Source organism: Nicotiana tabacum, chromosome 7, assembly GCF_000715075.1.
Source record: "Nicotiana tabacum cultivar K326 chromosome 7, ASM71507v2, whole genome shotgun sequence".
NCBI lineage: Eukaryota > Viridiplantae > Streptophyta > Magnoliopsida > Solanales > Solanaceae > Nicotiana > Nicotiana tabacum.
Genome location: NC_134086.1, coordinates 11190462 through 11214340, shown reverse-complemented (window position 1 = coordinate 11214340; position 23879 = coordinate 11190462). Strand labels below are relative to the sequence as shown.

At 33.8% G+C, this 23879-nt stretch overlaps 1 protein-coding gene across 1 annotated transcript; it reads left to right on the top strand.

Annotated features, from left to right (window-relative positions):
• The first annotated feature begins 17075 nt into the window (after window positions 1-17075).
• LOC107826975 (ER lumen protein-retaining receptor) lies at window positions 17076-21542 on the top strand. The gene is made up of 6 exons (XM_016654019.2): window positions 17076-17337; window positions 19292-19557; window positions 19706-19821; window positions 20836-20909; window positions 21104-21167; window positions 21248-21542. The coding sequence occupies exons 1-6, from the start codon at window positions 17247-17249 to the stop codon at window positions 21282-21284; spliced, it is 648 nt and encodes a 215-aa protein (XP_016509505.1). The 5' UTR covers window positions 17076-17246; the 3' UTR covers window positions 21285-21542.
• The last annotated feature ends 2337 nt before the right edge of the window (window positions 21543-23879 follow it).

Sequence of the window (23879 nt, the reverse complement as noted above, 5' to 3'; positions counted from 1 at the left end):
TCGTATGAATTTCCCAAATCATGCCCATTGCTCTTCTTGATTTGTCCACAGGCCTTGGCCTTGAGGTTTATAACCTTTGATTTCGGAAAGGATATCCCTCTTGACACTCGTCAATCCTTTTGTCAATTCCCTTTTGCTGGGGATATCTTTCTTGACACTGGCCTTGCGCTTGTTCCTTGCTGACTATACCATTTGGATGTACTAGTCAGATCTCATCTTGCATAATTGTAAAGCTGATGGCCTATTTTCAAGTCATTTCCCACTGGTTCTGACCAAACAGACTCTACTGGGGAATTTTCTATGAAAAGAGAAAGATAAAAAGGAATAGAATAAAAGACAAAGGAAAAAGATGACTCTTTAACAAAAGAAACTATAAATAAAAATCTATCAAACGCAAATATCGACTCTAATGGTCATGACATGCACATGTGGCCTATCCTCCGCCGTCAATCGTCTTTCAAGACCTTCAATTGGCAATTTCCCATCTGATTCTCAATCTTATTCGACTTGTAGTGCCCGAAGGATTTTCACTATCAAGCCTCTCCCATTTTGGTTTGTTTTTCTCAGCTTGCATCGCCTTATGGTGTCCGTAAAGATTTTCACCGATAAGACTCTCTCATTTGTATCACTTTCCAGCTGGGGATTTTGGAGTGTTGCCGGTATGACTCTCTCTGCTGGAGATTAGAGTCCTTTCTGCTGTGGAACAGAATGTTATGTTCGCCGGTAAGACTCTCATTTGTCTGACTTGGCATCTTTTGCAGACTGGTCAGAAGGTCTTTCTTTGGACCGTAATGTGGGTTTTTGGATAGGCTAGAAAGAAAGGGTATTAAAGGCTCAAAAACAAAATAAATTTGGGGTTTAAAATTACAACCTTCGGAACCAATTTTGCTTACCACAAGTGCAACCCTTGTCTCAGTTTCTTGCTTGAGGATTATTTATTTATAATTAAATTTTTTTTATTTTTTTTTTAAAAAAAATTTATTACACCATGCACACTGTGACCATTGTGGCCATTATGCACCCTATGACCGAGCCGTGAAGCGCCTACGTATCCTCTTTGAGGAATCAGGTCAAACGTAGTTCCCAATTCCTCTTTTTCTTCTGACTTTCTTTTGTTTTTTTGTTATCATTTTTTCTTTTCTCTTCTTTTTTTTTCTTTTGTCGTTTTGTTGTTTTCTTTTCTTTCTTTCTTTTTTCTTTTCTTTTGTTTACCTGTCATGCTTGGGTTTTCTAGTCGTTGCTATTGATTCCGAACGAGGGGTACGAAAAAAACAATAAGGCTCAAAAGGGGTTAACGAAGGATAAAGTGTTTAGGTAGCAGAACAAAATGCCTTCGTCATTCTAGTCTTCAAAACATGCCCAGTGCAAACAACACATTTAAATAAAGATTTGTAGCCTCTTCCGATGGTGCTGGACTTGACAATTATATTCAACATTTGCTTTTCGTTTGTCATTTCTAAAGCACCGTTGGGCGACACTCTCACTCTCATTATCATGAAAGGTGAATCTTGCTTTTAACTGTTTTCTTTATGTTTTACTTGCCCCAATTCCATATGACTCGAGCTCTGAATAATCTCAAACTGTCCTTATTTTCTTTAAATGTTCTGATCACCTTTCCGGGGTTTTATGATTAACTTTTAAGATTAGGCCCAAACTGCGTGCGCATGTCATGTCACTAGAATCGGCGCTGAACAAAAATGATAAAAGGACTCAACAAAAGGATGACTGGAAATAATAAAAGACCAGATTTGCTTTAGACTACCGGTGAAATGGTTTGAATATGGACAAACAAAACAAACCAGAATAAAATCCTAAAATAAACTGGACAAAACTTAAACAAACCGATATGACAAAATGGAACGTTAAGAAAGTTTGACACCAGACAACATCCGGACTACAACCCTAAGAATAATCCGGTCAACAGAAATGACAACAAAATAAACCATCAAAAACTTCTCTCTTGATAACCAAGGAACGAAGCGCCCTCCCAATTATCAAACCTGGCATCTTAGCCACTGAGCTTTGCATTAATACTGTCCAGACCATTGCCAACTTTAATATCATCAACCTTAGTCAACAAGTCCCAATAGGATTCGAGTGTTTCTGTTATCAGGCCTGATCCCCGCAAAGTGTGCTTCTGGGTCTTGTATTTTCGGCTTACCACAAACCAACCACCTTAACTTTCTTTGTGATTCAAAGCAAAACAGGTTAGAATGGACTCAGTCGGTCCTCATTATTAACAACATTTTTTTTTCTTTTTCTTTTTTTTGTCATTTTTTTTTCATTTTTTTTCATTCTTTTTTCTTTTTTGTTGTGGTCGAATCTTATGGAGATTGCCTACGTATCATGACCCCGCATGAATCAGACCTTGCGTAGTTCGGACCAATAAAAGATAGACAATACTAATCATCATTTTTTTTGAAATTTCATATTAAAATAAACTGGGTTTCAAAGGTTTGAAGATGACCTACAAACTCGAAAATCAAACAACCCACATATTCTAATTAAAGATTTATAACCTCGAAACAAAACGGCCAGCTTCCTTTCCCCGGTTGACAAATGCAACCAAACGGCTATTTTTGCAAATGTGACCCCTTCCAAATCTCACATGAATTTTGAGGCCGGGGAGGATTATTTTTGACACTTTACAAACTTGTCCGTTCTTTTACGAAAATAGCCTTTCGACAACTGAAAGATACTCTAAGGCTATTTCGGCAAGAACGGTTTAAGACGCGGTCGAAGCTGGCTCGGCTTATTTTGACCAAAAATCCAAACGGTATTCACCTGACCGTTGACTCTTTGTTTTTTTTTTTCAAATTACAATAAAAACCGGGTGTTGCAAACACGGCCCTTCAGCGCCTCGGGGACGAAGATTTTTAAGGCTGTGTGGGTCAACTGGACCAAAAATCCTAAACATGACCCAAAAGGTGGCTGTTTATGCAAAGTCAGCCTTCCGGCGTCCCTTTCGGGAACATTCGGCTATGTCTTGATAAAACAGCGTCACCTGACTTCTTTATGACTCTTTTTATCGTTTTTCAAATTAGAAAACTCAATATTGCAAACACGGCCTTTCAACGCCTCGGGGACGAAGATTTTTAAGGTTGTATGGGTCAACCAGACCAAATATAAAAAAATGACCCAAAGGTGGCTGTTTATGCAAAGTCAGCCTTCCGGCGTCCCTTTCGGGAATATTCGGCTATGTCTTGATAAAACAGCGTCACCCGACTTCTTTATGACAAAATTAAAATTTTGACATGTTTTTTTTTATTATTTATTTGTTTTTGGCTATTTTAGCAAAAGGTGGGGTTGGACCCGATGAGGGTTGCCTACGTATCTCACATCCGGTGAGAATCAAACCCGCGTAGTTCGGGCATAAAACAAACTATATATTTATTTTTTTTATTTTTTTTAAAAAAAAACAAGACCATTTTTTATTTTCATTTTTCATGGGAAGGCAAACTATTTTCCTTTTCAATTTTTGAAATTGAGACACAACAACGACTCTTTTTTTTCTATTTTTCCTTTGCTTTTAGTAAAACAAACTAATAAAACATTTTTTTTTCATTTTCTCAAAATTTCGGCAGAGTTTTGACAGTATTTGGGCATTGCGTTTTTTTCAAAAATAAACAATCAATTGCCTAACCGTTATTTCTTTTTTTTCAATTTCAAAATATTATTCCTGATATTCAAAAGTCAGTCAACACACAAGTCCGAATCAAATAAATGCGCAAGTAGCAGCAAGTAAGATGCATCAGGATGGTCATTTTCATTTTTTGGTACACCTGTCCTAGACAGACCCAACCCCTGTGTTGAGCCTCCAAAGTCAAATGCACGTGATGCAAACAAACGTTCCTACTAGGGATCCGACATGAAGCTGAGTTATTCTAAGTGAAAAACCTGAGGCATATTGTTTTAGACATGGCTTACCCAAGTGGACAGCTTGAGCCGAAGTGGGGGCAACGTACCGGGAGCACGAAAGTCTACCCGGCCTAGTTACTTGTCCCGACTTCGTCTTATTTGGTATGACTTCTAACAGAAAGGTGGGCCACGCACGTATGCACCATAAATTCAGAAGACTCAGAAAGAAGAAGGGTTTCGTGGAAGTTTTATATACACAATTCAGATAATATTAAAGCGGTAAAAGCATCATTTAGCACATTAGGCATATATCATGTAACAGAATCACATAAAACCAAATATAACAATTTATCTAAGCTCGAATTTCTGACCCTGAACCAGTGGTTCACTCTAATCCCCAGCAGAGTCGCCAGAGCTGTCGCACCACCTTTTTCCGCCCCCGCGAGGGTACAAGGAGTTTTTCCCAATTAAAGGACAATCGAAACGGGATTTGTTTGTTTATTTCAGAGTCGCCACTTGGGAGATTTAGAGTGTCCCAAGTCATCAATTTTAATCCCGAATCGAGGAAAAGAATGACTCCATATTACAGTCTGCGTACCAGAAATCCAGATAAGGAATTCTGTTAATCCGAGAGAAGGTGTTAGGCATTCCCGAGTTTCGTGGTTCTAGCACGGTCGCTCAACTGTTATATTCGGCTTGATTATCTGATTTTATACAAATATGAACTTATGTGCAAATTTTATCTTTTTACCGCTTTCATAATTGTTATTATTATTTTTACAAGAACGTGAACATTGTTTGAAACATGTCTTTGGATTACGTCACATGAAATGAACCCGCAATCCGGAACACATTTTTATTCAATGTTTTAGGATTTGGATTTGGGTCGCATGAAATACGCACCCGAGTTTAAGAAGATAACATTATTAAATACGTGCCTAAAGCGACTAGCGTATCATTATTTTGGGTAGGGCCGTGAAATTTGCTAAAACGGCTCCTCCCGAATTCTAAGCAATTAAATGTACATTTATTGAGGGCCCCGCAATCTATACATTTTATTAAGTGAGGCTCATCTCATTTATTTTAAATGGACAAATCTTAAAGCGACTACATTTTTTCTATAAAAATTAGTCTCTAAAATAAAGAAAGAAAATCCTAATTAATTACTAGCTTTTTTTATTATTTTAAGAAAACATGGCATGCTAATTGCTAGATTAATACAAATATTGATGAAAAAGGAATTTTACTCAAAATTTCGAAATTATAAATAAAATAAAAATTCGACAACTAATATCCAAAAGAATCAAATACAACTCAGCATTGTTATAAAAAATTTATTGAGATTAATTATTCACAACCATTTGAAACTAGATTTAACCATAATTACTAAAGCTTATTAGAAAGTTTATTAGACTTAAACGTTCTTCTAATCTTGCTTGAACTCAAATCATGCCTTAATGCCTAATTTACGAAATTTAATTTAAATTCATGCCTTAGCTAAATTTAGCTACTTATTCATGATTAACCTACTGTTGATAATCTTGAAACCTTCATAACTAGTGAATTAACCCGTTTTGCCAAACCGATTCATTAAAGACTAACTTATGTTATTTTTTCTTATTCCAATTATTATTCAGTAATACATGAAATAGCTTAAATACAATCAACAAAAGGAACAAAGAAAAACGAAATTAAAACTTCAAAATTTCATTCTTCATATGTATTCATGCTTCCACATTATTAGCTTGCAATAACTAGTATTACAGTCGTGTACCTGGTATTGAAAACAAAGGAAGATGAAGATGAGAATCAGCAGCAGTAATAACAATACAGCACAACAACAACAGTCCAGCAACAGTAACAACTCAGGAACAGAGTTTGCAAACCGGTGGAGTATTAATCCCAAAACAAAAGCCTCAAGCTTTGATGAAACAACCACAATTAATGCTGATTTCAAACAATGAAAGAAAGCAGAAGATTTTTTTTTTGTTTTTTTTATTTTGAAAGTTTTAATATTTTTCAGAATTTTTCTTTCTCTCTTAAATATTCAGCTCTTTTTTTCTCTCTGTCTGTTCTTTTCTTATTCCCTTTATTCTCTCCTTAAAATCTGATTCAAGATCTCTTATTTATCTCCCCTCCCAAACCCTTTAATCCATTAATAAAACCACATTTTCTCCTACCAAACCCATTATCTTCCCACTCATCCCCCATTACATTAAACAAATATATCAACCTCACCCCATTACATCTTGTCCCCTATGCCTAACATAAACAATTACCATATTCCCCTCCACTACATTATGTCTTGTCCCCCATTTATATTAAACAATTATATCACCCACATCCCATTACATTTTGTCCCTCATGCTTAACATAAAGAATTACAAAATGTACAATTCCTAAACTACCCCTCCGACCTTATTGCAATTACCATTTTACCCCTGAACGTACTGTAAATTACCAAACTACCCCCATCAGTTATAACCAATTCACCTAGTCAATCTTAACTAAAATATTGCCAATATGATCAATTTCTAACAATGTTCAACAACAAAATTCAAACTAAATGATGAAAATCAAAGAAACAACTAAAATTATCTTGATTGAACAACATCTTTAACAACAAACAAACCTACTTTCAGATTCAACAACAACAACAACAAATATTATATTTAGATTTCTAAATTCAATAATCATTTGAACTTAAAATCTAACAACTTTACAACCAACAATTCTTATATTAAAACTAAACAAAATCATGAAGCAAACTGAAGAAATAATCAAAAATGATAATCAACAAACAATAAGATCAAACTATACTAATTTCGGATTCAAGATCAATCAAACAAAGTATGAACATAAATGAAAAGATTCAACAACAATAACAAACACGCTTTATTCAAACTTCGAATTAAACTTAAACAAAACAAATAAACATATTCGAATCACTAATCTTCAAACAATCAATTAATCTTTTTAAATTAAATCCAACAAAATTATAACAAAGATACATGATCCAAAAATTAAAAAAATAACTTCACATTAAATCACTGAATTAAAAACAAACTTCAAACAAAAATGAACATGAATTAAATCTATATTAAACAAACAACGGATTCAAGCGATTTAAACTAAATCTAACAATATTAAACTTAAACTAACAATTCTTTTTTTTTTTTTACAAAAATAAAATTAACATGAAATAAACTGAAAAATAATTAATTAAAGTTTCATTTGAATCTGAAAATTAAACCAACAAAACACATGAACAAACTAAAAATTATTTCAACGATGAACAAACAAAACAAGAATTGAATCATTTATCGATTTTGGATCCGAAAAATATCAAACAAAAATATGGACAAAAACGAAACTCAAACCCACTAACCAGATCGAAACGACGATGAACTTGAATGAAAACAAATATGTCCGGAAACGATTATCGCACCAAAATCACTTGAATGTGCCCGGACGAACAACTGCTCCGATTAATTTGATGTTCGAAGAATAATACAAATGAGCACTAAAACAAACTCTCAAAACCCCGAACATTCAAACGAGCACCCGCTAATTCGTCACCTTCCACTCATTTGAATTTTATCACTTCGAAACTCAAATTGAAATCAAAGAAAATCAACAGAGATGGTGCGATAATTCTGTCCAGAACTTCCTCTTGACGTTAAGGTGCAATGATGCTGGAGCTGGGCGTAGCAGAAGCAGCAGAAATGACGGGCTGGTCATGAGGCGTGACTGCGTGTCGCCAGCGATGGTGAAGGTTGTTAGTGCGTCGTTCATGGCTTCGACGACGAGGCAGGGTTGTTTGCTCGATGATGGGGTGTTTGGCGATAATAGAAGCTGGACTAAGCAGCAATAGCAACGTCCATGGCAGGCTGTGAAACTTCACGAGCTGGAGAGCTGCTGGACATCAAGCAGCAGCGTAAGGTGAAGGAAGGAAAAAAAACCAGCATTGTTTGGAGCTTTGACGAGGAAGAAGAATGCGCAACGTTGCAACCATGGGAGCTCGACGTGACCGGAGGAGCTTGGGCGTTCATGGCTTGAGGAGGCGGACTGTTTGGAGTGAGCTTGTGTTTCAGCAGAAGAAGAAGGAGGGAAGCAGGTGGTCATGGGACTGTTGTGAAGGGGGCAGCCATGGATGGAGCTTGAGGAAGAAGAAGGAAAGAGAGGAGGGGGCGGATGGGTAGTGTAGTTTTTTTTAGGGTTTTTTGTTTTGTTTTGTTTTTTTGAAATGCAAGATAGGGGGTGTTGGGTATTTGGGGTTATGGACCGGGTCGACCCGGTTTAAAATGGACCGGGTCATGGGGAAGGTTAGACAATTTTTTGGGCTTGTGGTTTGAAATTGAAGAAGAGGCCCAATTCCGATTTTCTTTATATTTTCGCTCTCTTTTCTTCTTTTATTTTTCTAAAACTAAATTATAAAAATACTTAAATTATTATTAAGAACTAAATTTAGTTATAAAAGCGCAAATTAACTCCCAATAACAATTAACGCACAATTAAGTAATAGTTAAGCATAAAATTGTATATTTGGACATTAAATGCTAAAAATGTAAAAGATGCCTATTTTTTGTAATTTTTAATTTTTGTAAAACAAACTTAATTACTAACAATTGTAGAATTAAATCCTACATGCAAAATGCGACATATTTTTGTATTTTTATTAATTTAACAAATAAACATGCACAGACAAATACAAATAATTATTCAAAAATATCACAAAATTGCACACCAAGGAAAATCATTTTATTTTTGAATTTTTTGGGAGTAATTCTCATATAGGGCAAAAATCACGTGCTTACATTGTATCACATTTTTAAGTCTTGGATTAGGAACTTAGTTTATTATGTTGGGTTGTGAGTTGGCTAAAATCCTCTTGTTGGGTATATAAAATGCTTAAAACTTTCTGCAAATAGGGATCTAAGTCGGATGATGAACATCTTCTTTGGTTTTGTTTAAGTCTGTTTAAGTCAGTGCTGATTTTCAGTTCAGGGTAGGTTATATTATAATTTCATTGGTTTATTTCCTTTTAGGATCTGGTTTTGAGCATCTGTGTTCTTTGAGAGTCATAATTTGAGCAAGAAGTTGTTTGTTCGACAATTGCTAAATATTTCCACACTATGTAGGGTTTCCATACTGTTAGGATAGTTGTATCTGTGAATTCAGCATAACTAGTGGGTAATTTAAATCCCAGATGTGTATTGCTAGCTTGGATAGTAAAACAACGTTTCTTTTAGATGTATGACATGATTATTTGGGTGTTGTGGTATTTAGGGCTTGTATATCATACTGTTGTATGTTGATAATAGTTTAATAGGCTCAACCAGTTTTCGTTATGCTTCAGATATTTTTACTACTCTGTTTGGGCTCGATCTTGAGCCCCATAACCCTCAGCTTTTATTTCTCCCCAAAAACAGCTTATTCCGAGTGTCGGATTGGACCTGGACATGTGGCCCACTTGGAAATGGGCAGTCATCTGCCTGGCCACACTTTAGGGTTCGTATCGAGCCCAGTTCTCCCTTTCAGCAATTTCTTTGGAAGTAAGTTAAAACCAAGTGGCTTTAAATAATTAAAGGGCCAATATATGCACCCCAAACTTTCTTTTTTACTAATAGCTTTTTAGTAAGTTCAAACCATTTTTTTTTAATAAGAACATCCTTAGGTCGTTTAATATAGTCCTTTACAAATAAAGTGAGGTGAGCCATCCTAATTAAATCACCTATGGCCCTCACAATTACTATAATTAGATATTAGAATGAATATTTGTAGAAAGACCTTTAGGCGCGTTTAATATACTATTGTGATTGTGTACATGTTCGCGTGACATAATTACGATTCTAAAAAATCAATTCGGAGTATGCGTTCGCGCAACTTCGACCAACTTTCTTAATAATAAAATTATTATTAATATAGTCCCCTTTAATTAAATATAGTTCTTTAGGCCGAGGTGCGCCATCCATAATTGAATCCCTATGGCCCTCGTATTAATTCTATGACTTAGATATTAAAAATGATATTCGTAGTTTGCTTTAGGCACGTTTAATATGTCGTCGTGATTGTGGACACGTTCGCGTGATATAATTACGATTCTAAAAATAAAACCGGAGTATGCGTTCGCGCAACTTTGGCCAAACTTTCTTACTAATAATAAAGCGTTATTAATTGTGGACACGTTCACGTGACATGATTTTTGACGCGCCAAACAAATGGGTACACGTACGCGTGACCTGTTTCAAGATAATTTCTTAAATAAAAGCGATTAAGGGGTGGATGCACATATGTTCTAAAATAAGTAGTTAGACAATTTGATTAAGCCAAGTATGATCAAAGCGACCGTGCTAAAACTACGAAACCCGGGAATGCCTAACACCTTCTTCCGGATTAACAAAATTCCTTATCCGAATTTCTGTGTTTTGCAGACATTAATACAGAGTCAAATCTCCTCGATTTGGGATTTTAAACCGGTGACTTGGGACACCATAAATTATCCCAAGTGGCGACTCTGAATTTTAAAGAAAGTAATCATGTTTTGATTGTCACTTAAATTGAAAAAAACTCTCTTATACACCCTTTCGGGGGTAGGAAAAAGGAGGTGTGACACACACTAGCCTTCCCAGACCCCACTTGTGGGATTACACTGGGTATGTTGTTATTATTGTTGTTGTATTAATACATTGTCTATAACGATTTATATAATATACTTTGTTATTGGTTTGAAATATGTATATGAATTAATTATTCAATTTCAATAATGAGTAAATTGAATTATATAAAGGGAGTTTTATTACAAAAATTAATAGAGAATTTTCTATAAAATGTTTTTGCCTTTTGTTTTTTTAATCTTAGACATTATTCTTGTAAGCTAAACAGTATCCCTGGTAACTTAACAAATTTATGGTCTATACGAGTCAAATTATATTCGGTTAATTTTAGTTCAACCATTTAAGTGGATGTAGATAATATTTAGTACATAACTACACTACAACACATGGAATATATAGAATTATTATTATCATTGAAACTTCAGATCTCAAAATTCAAAATTCACATGGCAGCATATTATATAATACTCATGTTACAGATTGGAACATGAAAGTGGTTTAAATTGACTTTTTTTTTTAATGAGTTATCTGTTTAATTTGCCTTTTCACAAAGAATATTCAAAATACCATAAGGAATATTTCTATTGTCTAGATGGGAAATGTCATAATTAATTGGAAATCAATTTACTGGCTGAATAAAAAAAATGGAGAAATGATACTGTATATCCGCTCTAAAAATAATGACCGAAAATATATATATATATATTTTTTTGTATCTATATACATTTTGCATATTATATAAAAATATTATACAAATTTTAATATAAATAGTTTTTGGCTCGGACTAATGAATATAGCCCTAAAAAAAATGAAGCAGTTACGTACTAATTAGTCAAACTAATCAATGCATTCACTTTGCTTTATGGCATCTATATTTATATGTTGCTTCCTTTTTAAGTTTGAACTTGCTGAGACGCAAAGTTTCTATTTAATTAGTGGACATAGGTTCCATATGATTTGGTTTCTCACTATAAGTACATTTTCCTCCTTATGGGATAGGAAAAAACTTAGGACACCAAATAATAAAAAATTCTTCATGCTAAAGTATTAAATAAAGGTAAGAATATATATCACTTAGCTATAATTAAATAATAAAAATATATAAAAGAAGGGACAATGGTAGAACTTAAAAAATATAGCCAATAGTATATATATTTTTTCTATATAATATATATATATATATATATTATATAGAAAATGTAATTAACTTCCGCCAACCAGCTAATTTTATATTTTGCCCAAATATATAAAGACAACGTATCATTCACTCCTTATTTGGTGTGTGCTAGATTTAGATAAGTTTTTGTCCGGTAATGACAGTCTTGTCTTAATCTTCTTCTTTTTCCTTTATTTTTTATTATTTCTCTTTTATGTTGCAATTCAAATATATACTAGCTATTATTTAGGGGTGTACATAGGTTGAGTTAGTTCGGATTTTATAATTACCAAACCAAACCAATTGTGATGGATTATAAAATCTAAAGACCAAACTAATAAAATTCGGATTTTTCAATCTCGATTTTTCTCGGGTTTATGGGTTATTCGGGATTTTTTCAGCAAAATCTTTGTAGAACAAAATATATAACTTGTGCTCAAAATATTTCTTTAATCCTAGTAAGATACACCTATATAAAGTATTTTTCAAAAAATAATACAAAATATGAGATTTGTCATGGCTTTATCCTAAAATATTTAACAATAAACAATAAAATGATGTAATATAAATATTGCTAATTAAAAAGCCATAATAAAAATATACATAATCTAAAAGCACTAAGTCATGCTAAAATAAATAGACTAATAAAGGAGTATTAATTACATGACCAAACGCTAAAGAAAAAATAAAAATAGGTTATACATTTTTATCTGAATTATTGCAAAACAAAAAAAATAGATATTCAATACATTCCGATTCGTAGTATTGAATTGAATGTCTTTTGTTAGCATTAGTATTAATTTAATTTTGGTTTGGGCTTTTGTTAGCATTATTTAGTTTCCTAATATTAATGGCTATAAAACTTATTGGAACATTTAAAAGTTCTAAGTCCAACCTTGAAATAATACCTTAAAAGATAAAATTATGAAATTTTTTAAGAAATATTTATAAATTACATCACAATAAGTATATTTATATATTAAATATATCTAAAATTTTTATATATGTAATGTCGGGTTGGTTTGATTTCGATTTGATTTTCTTTAGTTAAAACCAAACCAAACCAATTATGATCGGGTTTTATTTTTCAACACCAAATCAAATCAAACCAAACCATAGTCGAATTTTTTTTCTCGATTTGACTCGAATTATCGAGTTGGTGCGATTTGTCGGTTTCCTTTGTACACCCTTACTGTTATCATTCCAACAAAGGGGATCTATTTCTTTTCACATTATTTAGCTCTGAGAATCTTTTCTCTAATTTTGTTGATTTTTTTTTTTGGTTGGGAAAGCTGAAAATGTTTCTACATTTTTTGGAAATGGGCTTTTGAATTTGGGTCTTATAAAGTTGGAATAGCCCACTATTGCTCACTCATAGCTTGTTGGGCCTCACAACATGTCAATTGTCCGGCCCAGCTAATTATTCAGGCTTATATGTTGTATATTTTGTGTAGAAATGACACCAGATAGCCACTTTAAAGGATTGCTATTTAGGAATTAGCCAGTATATCCTGAATTTTATATTTGCAGTTTAAATTTTCAGGACAAAAATATCATGAACTGTCCTGAAATTAGGATTTTTAATTTAAAGACTAATCTTTAAATAGTATCCCTGAGAATGACTATATGCGCACTTACCCTTATATTAAGGACAAGTTTCATATTATACATTATTTGGTTGGTCTTTCAAGAAGAGTTAATTTCGATATAAAATGCAACACAGCTTATAAATTTAGGGACTCGTTTGGTTGATAAAATAAGAACAGTTAATCTCCGCATAAAAATTTCCAAAAAGAAGTATCTCAAAATAAAATTCTTTTTGTTACATTTAATTGTTTGCCTTTTCCCTTTCACAAAGAATATTCCAAAATACAACAGGGAATATCTCTACTTCTCTAGTCTCTAGATGGGAAATGTCAGATTTATTTAGAAATTAATTTACTGGTTGATTTTTTTTTTTGAAGTAATTAGTCAACTAATCAATGTCCTCACTTTGCTTATGGCCTCTAGATTGGATCTGAAGGTTTTAGCATTTGAAAAAACTGAAGCAGTTAATACTCTAGCTAATCGATGCTTTGGTTTCTATAGTCTGAGCTTGTTGACATGTTTAGTTCCTACAATTTATTATGTACCAATAGATTCCAAATGCTTTGGTTTCTCAATTCTTCTTTCATATCAAAATTAAGCGAGCGTTTGGATATAGATTTGGTTGAATTTAAAAAAAGAGTTTTAAGCAAAATACAAAAAATCTATATCCAAACGGGATCTAAATATTCTAACCGATCACTTCCAATATCTGGAAATGGTATGTTTAAGAGCCCGTTTAGATTAGCTGAATTGAAGTAGCTGATAAATATTAGGTGCGGAAAAGAACTTTAAATGCTGAAACTGATTTAATAAATAAGCAGTTATCTGTTAGGATACAAGTGTTGAAATTAATAATAAGCCGCTAGATGTTTGATAAAAAAGTATTGACAAGCTCTTTTTATGTTAAAATGACTTAAATAACCTTAAAACTGTTTACACTTATAAGGATGTAATTTGTTTAAAATTTTAAATTCGAGATCGATTCAAATACAAAATATTCTATTTGTCATTTTATTTTAAATATAACGTGATTAAATAAGATAATTTTTATGATAAGAATATAATCAGAAGTTATATAATAATAATTAATAAATTGACAAAAAAATTTCAATAAACAAAATAGGACAAACGATTTGAAGAGAAAAAACAAACACTTAATGCGTACTTTATAGGATTCATCATGGACGACACTAGTGTTTACATAAATACAAATATGCATAGAAATAGAGAATTTGCTTACCTTAAATATTAGTGAGAATTGCAGACTTGAAGAGGCAGAAGATTTAAGTTTGAATCAATACGCGAGGCAAAGAAATAGGTTTGCAGTGAAGAAATAGGTTTGACGCAGGGATACATGAGTTTTGTTTTAAAAAGGAATATTTTAGGGATAAAAAGTAAAAATCTTGGTCAAACTTAAAGTGCTTATAAGCTAAAAAATTATAAGTTAGGGGTGATCGGCTTATGACTTTTGGCTTACAAGTACTTGGCTTATAAGTACTTTTAACTTTGCCAAACGCATTGACCAGCTAATAAGCTTGGGTAAACACCCTCTAAAAAGCATAAATAGTAATTCTCCAAACTGAAGCTATCACTTTACTCCAACAACAATCTCATTAGAAGGAATTAAACACATTCCTCCTGGAATGTTTGTGTGAATTTCTTGACTTTTCTGCTATAACTGTGGGAACCTGGACCTTCAATATCAATGGAAACCAACAACAAACATATCAAGTAGCCGCCAACAGTTGTAGATAAATAAAATTCATCTACTCTTAATCATAGTTCTCGGTAGGGATGGCAATGAGGGGTGCGGATGCGGGGCCGGCTGGTTTGATCTTATGCGGGGCAGGGCAGATTTGATCTTACGCGGGGTGGGACAGAGCGGGGCGAGGTGGGTTTGATCTTGCGGCTCAGAATCAGTGATTAGCCAAGAAAATTTCAAATATCACTTGAAGTTGAATTTTAGAATTTTTCGAAAATTTGAAAATCACTGCATACTGTACAAAATAAGGTATTAAGGCAAGCAATAAATATAAAGTGGCTGGAAAATATGACTATGCAATTATTACTGTTAACTATACAAGACATTCACCTATACGTGCCAAGGACCTTGTCCAGTGTCCACTACTGTTACATCATAGTATATATTTATAAACTAGTTATAAAAAAATTATGATGCATTTTGTTATACGGAAATTTATAAAGTATAAGCAGACCTTACCCCTACCCTGGGGTAGAGAGACTATTTCCAAATAGACCCCCGACATCCTTCCCTCCAAGAACTTCCCACCTTACACTTGGGGAGACTCAAACTCACAACATCTTGATTGGAAGTGGAGATTGCTTACCATCATAGCTTACATATTACATATTAAAAACTAGTTATATAAAATTTATGGTGCATATTTGTTATACGGAAATTTATCAAGTACAAGTTAATACCTAAATTTAGGTATATAATATGTTGATTTTACACTTTTCAACGCGTTTATTTTCCAGTTTTTACGCGTTCCAATTCAGTAATATTTTCTATTATAATTTCTGAAAATAAAAATATAATAGTTGGATCCATTGAGGGATTTAAGAAACTTAAAAATAATAATATTAAATTTGTGTTTTTCAGCAAAAATAACAAAATGATAAATAAATAAATTGCGGGGCGGGACAGGGCGGGGCGGGGTGGGGTGAAAATAGAAAAAAATGCTATGTCGGGCGGAGCGGATTAAAATTTTGTAGGTTAAGTTCAAACGTGTCCCGCTCCGCTTCATTGCCATTCCTAGTTCTCGGGTTGGAATTCTAAGAATGATAAAAATTTTAGTACGTCAAGCTTTCTCCTTTAGTGCGAATCTAAAATTGCTAAGCACCAATATAATTGTCGAACACCAAATAACAAAACCAAAAGAAACATGTCAAGCAGATTACTATTACTAATATCATGTTTTGTTGCCGTTCTTTCTATGTGTACCTCAAATGTATTAGATGCAGACAAATTGGGAACTATTTTTGTTTATATATGTGAATAAATATGTGAAAGGGGACGCTACTTGTAAATAGTTGTAATAGTAGTTTGATATATAAAATTCTATCCTTTCTAACCAAATAATAAAAATAAAATGAATACGATATATAATTAATCACATTGATGATATGTTAGGACAGATGGAATACCATCTTTCTTTAATTAAGAGTTTTGATTCGAGCTCTGAAAATAGAAAAACTCCTCATATAGAATATTTAGTGGGCGTTTGGACATAAGAACTGTAAAATTATGGAAAAAAGTAAATTTTTAAGTAAGAATAGTATTTGAAAATTAAAATTGTGTTTGGACATGAATACAATTTGGAGCTGTTTTTTGAACTTTTATAAGTGATTTGAAGTGAAAATTTTAAAAAATAGCCTTTTGAAGTTTTTCAAAAATTCCAAAATTCAACTTCGAGTGAATTTTGAAATTTTCATGGACAAATAAAAAACCGTCGATATGTGGGGTGATCGAACCGCTGATTTTAAAAAAAGTAAAATATTTTTGAAAAAATAAAAAAAATTCTTATAGCCAACAGGTTAAGCTATACATGATGTAAATTTGAATTAGTCGGACCTTTAAAATCTGGATGGTTATTATAAAAATAAATGCTAAAGTAAACGACCTTCCAAATAAAAAAACGGGCAATTCACTAAACATGCATTTTTTTTAAATTTTAATTTTAATTACTCCTCAAGCGTGCCATATAAATTGGGAGTACTATTAATCAACACTTTTCACACGCTTGAAGCTAAATTTTGATTGGATAAGACACGTACATAGGTGATTGCAAAACACCACTTCCCTCTTTAGCCTAACGCCGTTAAACCCGTTTTCTTACCGTTACCAAAACGAAATCTTATTTTGGCCCGAAACATTTGTGTACAATTTTTTCAAGAAACAAAAAACTCAGTGTGTGTGTGTGTGTAAATCAACCAAGATCTGTAACCCAAAAAAGGATTTTCTGAGCAGATCTGTTTCTGGGGTTTGTTCAAAATAAGAAGCAAATATGAATATATTCAGGCTTGCTGGGGACATGACCCATTTGGCTAGTGTTCTTGTTTTGCTCCTCAAGATCCACACTATTAAATCTTGTGCTGGTATTTTCCATTATTTTAGCAAAAAAGTTAAATTTATGTGTTGTATATAGTTACGTTTTAAGTTTTTGGTTTTCATCTCATTTCTTCATTTTTAAGTGATTGGTATATTATATTGATGTGAACAATCATGGGTATTTGTTGAAATAGGAAAAATGCTTGTGTTGGGTTTTTTCGTTTTAATATTAGGATTTATAGATGCATTATCTTGTTTGTAATATTGACCATTTTATTCAAATGGTTCTTTTTTGAGCTGATGAGGTGAATGGATTGCATTTCCTGTTGTTGAAGCTCCTGTATATTGCATTATTGCAGAAAGCAGAATCTAATACTTAATTGGATAATGACATGTTATTTGTTAGAAATTAAACGAGAAATGTGTAAATTGAACCAAAACTATAATGCCTGAGAGCTCCTTTTCTTAGAATTTTTTGAGAGGAAATAATTAGAGAATAGTGTAGTAAGTTAAAATTACTAGTATGCTTTCCGAGGCAAATAAATGTGGATATATGTTATGAATATACATCACCACAAAGGCACAAACAGCGGAGAAAATTGTTTAAGAGAAGGATAATCTTTCACTCATTTTTGGTTAACCTTTTTCATGGAGCGACATTATCCTCAAAGGCTAAAGTGACTTTGGGCATGAAGGTTCTTTTGTGAGGTGTACATAAACATGGATATGTGATATTAAGAACAAGAAGGGATTGAACTCTTTTGACTTTTTAGTTTTCTTATACATTAGGGAAAAAGATGTCCCCTCTTGGGACACCCGATAATATTGGAATAATGCTGAAGAGAAAAAGTTTGTCGTGTGTATACTTGTATGCCTGTTGCTTGTTATATTTTATTTAATTTACTTTTAATTTTAATTTGATAATCTAGATACCTTTTAGGGAAGGGGAGCGTTGGAGCAACGGTAAAAGGTCACGGGTTCGAGCCGTAGAAGCAGCTACTAATGTGTGCATTAGGTTAGGCTGTCTACATTACATTCCTTGGGGTGCGGTCCTTCCTCAGACCCTGCGTGATGCACCGGGCTGCCCTTTAATCTAGATACTTTTTAGAGACTATTACTAGAGCAATCTGTCCTAGAATTGTTGATTACAAGGAGGAGAGATGGAACGCGGTTTGTCATTTTGCATAGGGGAATGCCCACTCTTGTAAATCTCAGTCACCATCTTGGTGTCTGGTTCCTGTTTCTATAATCTTTACCCATAAAAAAGAGATGGAACTTCAATACAAAGCCTTTACTGTAATGATTTACGAGGGAGTAATGATTTTGAAAGATATCTCAGTAAGGATTTAGTTGCTTCGTGTGTACTGGTATCGTGGAAATATTAGGTTGAAGTAGCAGAATGATGATATAGAGGTTATAATGGATACGCCTTATGTGTCTGATGCCTATGTTTAATTGCCTACTAGCCCAAATAAATGGATGCTTGTTCTATTCAGTTGTTTGATGTGGCTATATTCACCAGAATAAGGAAAAGCAGGGTAGGTTTGTCAATGTTTGAGTGGACGTTAAGTGAAATAGCTGGAATGAACGATTAAAGGTGCCTAAGTCATACAAATAACCTTATTTGCATTAAAGCCACCAAGAGTTAAGCCGCGCATCGAGACACATTAAGCGAAATTGGGCACTTTTGATTGCGTTGTAAGCATGATTCAATACGAGCCCTGGCCTTGAGTGATGTTACCTGGACTGTTGGAACTGTTGATGCACTCTGCATTATGCTGGTCGAGATTTATCCCTTAAAGAAGCTGCCAAGCTACAAAAACATTCTTTTTATCTATACCAAGCAGATCGTGTGCAATTGTCCTTTCGTAGTTTTTATAGTTGGTCAAATGTCTGTATATAGATAATTGTTAATGCTTGATGAAATTGTTAATTTGGTATCACAGTATAAAGCTATATCTAGTGACTAGACTCTGTTAATTAATGTTTTTTTTTCCACAGGTATTTCTCTGAAGACTCAAGAGCTGTATGCTCTCGTCTTTGTTACTCGCTACTTGGATATATTTACAGACTTTATTTCACTATACAATACTACAATGAAGTTGGTTTTCTTAGGAAGCTCTTTATCCATTGTGTGGTACATGAGGCATCACAAAATTGTGCGCAGATCTTATGACAAAGACCAGGATACTTTTCGTCACATTTTCCTTGTGTTTCCTTGCCTGGTATTGGCTCTTGTTATACATGAGAAGTTTACCTTCAAAGAGGTATTGATGCACTCTCTATAGCTCATTGGAATTAAATCTTTGTTGTAGCATTTCATATTATTATGTCACTTGTTACTTGGATGTGCTTCCACTTTCTCGTTAATTGGTATATTCATTATCAAGGACATGTGGTTGCATTTTTTACCAGATAATGTGGACCTTTTCCATATTCTTGGAAGCTGTTGCCATCCTTCCTCAGCTGGTCTTGTTGCAGAGAACGAGAAATATAGACAACTTGACTGGACAATACATTTTACTCTTGGGGTGATGTATCTTTCCTTTCTTACCATTTGCGAAAGTTGATTATGCTCACATCTCAATCTCTTTTCCTTCTTTTTTTTTCTTCTTATTTTGTTTGCTAAGGGCTTTTATCTCGGTTTCTATTTTTTCAAATGAAGATCTCAGTTTCTATTTATCTTGCTGATTCTTTTTGAGGGGTGGGTATTCGCTTGTAGCAGTGTTGTCAAGGGCGAAAAGCTCCAAAAGCACTCTAGGTATCTCGGGGGAGGGGGGGGATCGAATACGGGAGCTGCAAAGAGTGCGGTCTCACCTTTTAAATCTTAAAATGATCGGAATGGTGAAGCCTGATAGAGTCCTTGTACCACCTCCTGTTGTATGTATTTTCTTTGTAATGGATTGTGAATTTTACTTTGCTTTCATTTACTTATAAAATGGTTCTTAGGCCATACCTTGGTTTTTTCGCACCCAAGAACTTATTCCAGGAGAATGGTTTAGTTCATAGGCACATATAGTTGGATCCATCCATCCATCCCTGTATCATCGTCTTCCTTCACACCTGAAACAATTCTTCTTGTTGTAGCACATGACCTGTTAAGGGTTAAATACATAATAATTAAGCTGTTAGATAAGACGGTCACATAATTCATCAGGTACTAGATTGACAGATTTCCTTCTTTTGTGTCTCTGCCATACATCATAAAAGAAGCCACAGGCTTGGCTCGTGTAAAAAACATTTGCCTACATGTGATGGTTACAGACAAGTGATTAAACAAAGCGCTCCCTTTCTTATTGAGACATGGTTCATGCAGTTCGACAACAACCACCTTTCGGCAATGAACATATTGCTTGTCAGCCAACAGGATATGTAACAATCATTTGTGTTATTACAAGGCTCTTGGATTAAGAGCGTTCTGGAAAAATTTGGAGACTTGGACTTAGCAACCATTCTTCGTTCATGCTCTTCACATTGTTCATTCATGTGACCGTGGAAACCATGACAAATTTGCCTGACCTGTTTTCTTGATTCCGGTTTTGCAGTGCATATCGGTCACTCTACATCTTGAACTGGGTATATCGCTACTTCACAGAACCGCACTTTGTACATTGGATAAGTATGAATCACCACCTACCTCTTGTCATTTCTTTGTTTGTCCGTTTATTCCTTGCTTGGATACAAGAATGCCTGTGTTTGTAGATCTAACTAGCATTTTACCTCCAAACAGACATCATTTTAAGGTTCCTGTTTCATGTGTTTTGTTATGAAAATGACTACTTTTCTATGCTTTGTTTGTCTTTGTTATTGCAGCGTGGATTGCAGGCCTCGTGCAGACAGCGCTTTACGCTGATTTCTTCTATTACTACTTCCAAAGGTAAAAAAATTTATCATTCCTGTAAAAAGCATATGCGGATCCTTGTAATGTTATAACTCATTGGTCATAATCGGTTGCAGCTGGAAGAATAACACCAAACTCGAACTTCCTGCCTGAGCTCACCTCATATCGAAGAAAACAGGAGCAGGCCGTAAACAATGAACGTCTGCTGGGTGTTTAATGAGCTAAAAACATCCTTATTTTGTTGGCTAATTAGGTCAGAGTAAGATACCAGATAATATATCATAATTTTTAGAATCTGCTTTCATCAAGAAACATGTTTTTGCTAGTAAGTTGTTAAAGCATATTCTTTATGTAACAGGAAAAATTTGTGACTTCATTTTTGTTGTACTAGAAATTGTTTCTTGGACTTTATTTATGCTTGGGGAAGCATTCTTATCAGTTCAAGAAAAAGAGAAAATTATCTCTACTTCTATCCCTCACCAGTTTATAAAATAGTTTTTTTTTCATTTCATTGGCAAACAACTTTGAGCCCAATTGAGAAACCACCTACACATGATTAGTGGTGGATTCAAAGTTTAAATTTAATAATTTTAACGTTTAATATTTGTTAAAATTATATGTTCAGATTTAATTTTGATTGAGTTTTTAATGCGTCTTTATATATATATATATATATAGGCTTCGCATGAAAAGTTAATAATTTAAATGAATCGTCCGTCCCTTCCCACAGTAGAGTATTCTTATATGTTTGATCAAGTTTTTTTTTTGGCCAAGCTTTTGGGAGAAAAAAAAAAGTACTTTTCGGGAGAAGCAGAAGCAGCTTTTAAGAAGCAGAAAAAAATAGCTTCTCCCCAGAAGCAGTTTTGAATTTTCTTCCTACCAAAAATATCCTTAGCAAAATGTTGTATATACCAAAATAACCTTAGTTTAAACTATCAAATAATATATAATAACTTTTGTGTGAACTTTCATATTTGTTGAATGTTTTTTTTGATATATTTAAATCATCTTGAAAGAATAAAGTAAAGGGATGCGTACATTTACTTAAATAAAATAAAATAAAAAACTTAGGTATTGTCTTCAATAATAAATATTTATAATTATTTATATATTTGTATAATATTAACTATTAAGTACATCTTTTTATGTTCTTATTCGCAATTTGATATTTAAAAGTACTTTTTGAAAAACTTGACAAAACACAAATTGTTACTCAAAAGTGATTTTTAAGTTGATTATTGAAATAAAAATTATTTTTCTCTAAAAGTACTTCTCAAAATAAATAGATTTTTCAACTTGACCAAATATGTTATTAATCAGAAGTAGAGAGAGTACTTTTTAGTATTTGGTTGGAGAAAGGAGTGATGGGACACTCTACATATATTACTATTCCATAGAAGATCCTTTGATTACATTCCAATCCAATGGCTTTGTGATGACCCGATAGGTTATCTAGATTTTTAAATTTTAAATTTGTGTTTTGAAGTCTCCGATAGCTTCTTTAAGCCCTTTTTGATTTGCGTGCTTAGTCCGGGTATTTTTTCAAAGGGCTTTTATGTTTAAAAATTGATAAAATATGAAATTTTGCCTTAAAAATCTATTTGAGTTGACTTCGGCCAAAGTTTTGAGCAAACGGATCCGGATCCATATTTTGATGGTCCCGGTGGGTCCCTATCGTGATTTGGGGCCTGGGGTATGCCCGGAATCGAATTCGGAGGTCCCTAGCTCGAGTTATCGCTTTTTGTCGAAAATTAAATGTTTAAAGGCTTAATGAATCTAAAGGTTGGACCAATGTTTGACTTTGTTGATACTAGGTCTGTATTTTTAGTTTCAGAACTTAGTAGGTCCATTACTATATTTATGACTTGTCTGTCAAATTTGGTGAGAACCGGAGTTAGTTTGATGTGATTCGGACGTCTTGTTGTTAAAATAACACTTTTAAAATTTTCGTAAAAATTTCATTTGATTTGGTGTCCGATTCATAGTTCTAGGTGTTATTTTGGCGATTTGATCGCGTGAGCAAGTTCGTATAATGTTTTTGGACTTGTGTGCATGCTTGGTTTGGAGCCCCAAGGGTTCGGATGAGTTTCGGATAGGCTACAGATGGTTAGAACTTAAAAAAATTGTTGGTTTCTAGTGTTTGCTCCAGATTTTGCATTTGCGAGGTCTGGCTCACAAATGCGAGCCTCGCAATTGCGAAGAAAGCTTTGTATTTGAGAGCAGTTAGTATTCCTAACAGGTTCGCATTTGCGAACCACTTCCTCGCATTTGCGAAGAAGGACGGGGCAGCAATGGATCGCAATTTCGATCAATAGGTCACATTTGCGTGATGGCTAATTGCGAACAAATCATCGCAAATACGATGATAGCAGAGATGCTGGGACTTCGCATTTGCGAAGAAGGACGGGGCAGCAATGGATCGCAATTGCGATCAATAGGTCGCATTTGCGTGATGGCTAATTGCGAACAAATCATCGCAAATACGATGATAGCAGAGATGCTGGGACTTCGCATTTGCGAAGAAAACCTCGCATTTGCTGGGTTCTCAATTGCGAATCCCAAGTCGCAATTGCGACATCTGGAACTGGTCAAAAGCTGAGTTAGAGGGGAATTTTCTCATTCTTTCAAATTTTCAAACCTAGAGAACCCTAGAGGCAATTTTCTCAAGAGCCCTTCTTCCCCAAAGTCATTGGTAAGTGATTCTAACCTTTTTTCTTTCAATCTTCCATTACATTTCATAAGATTTCA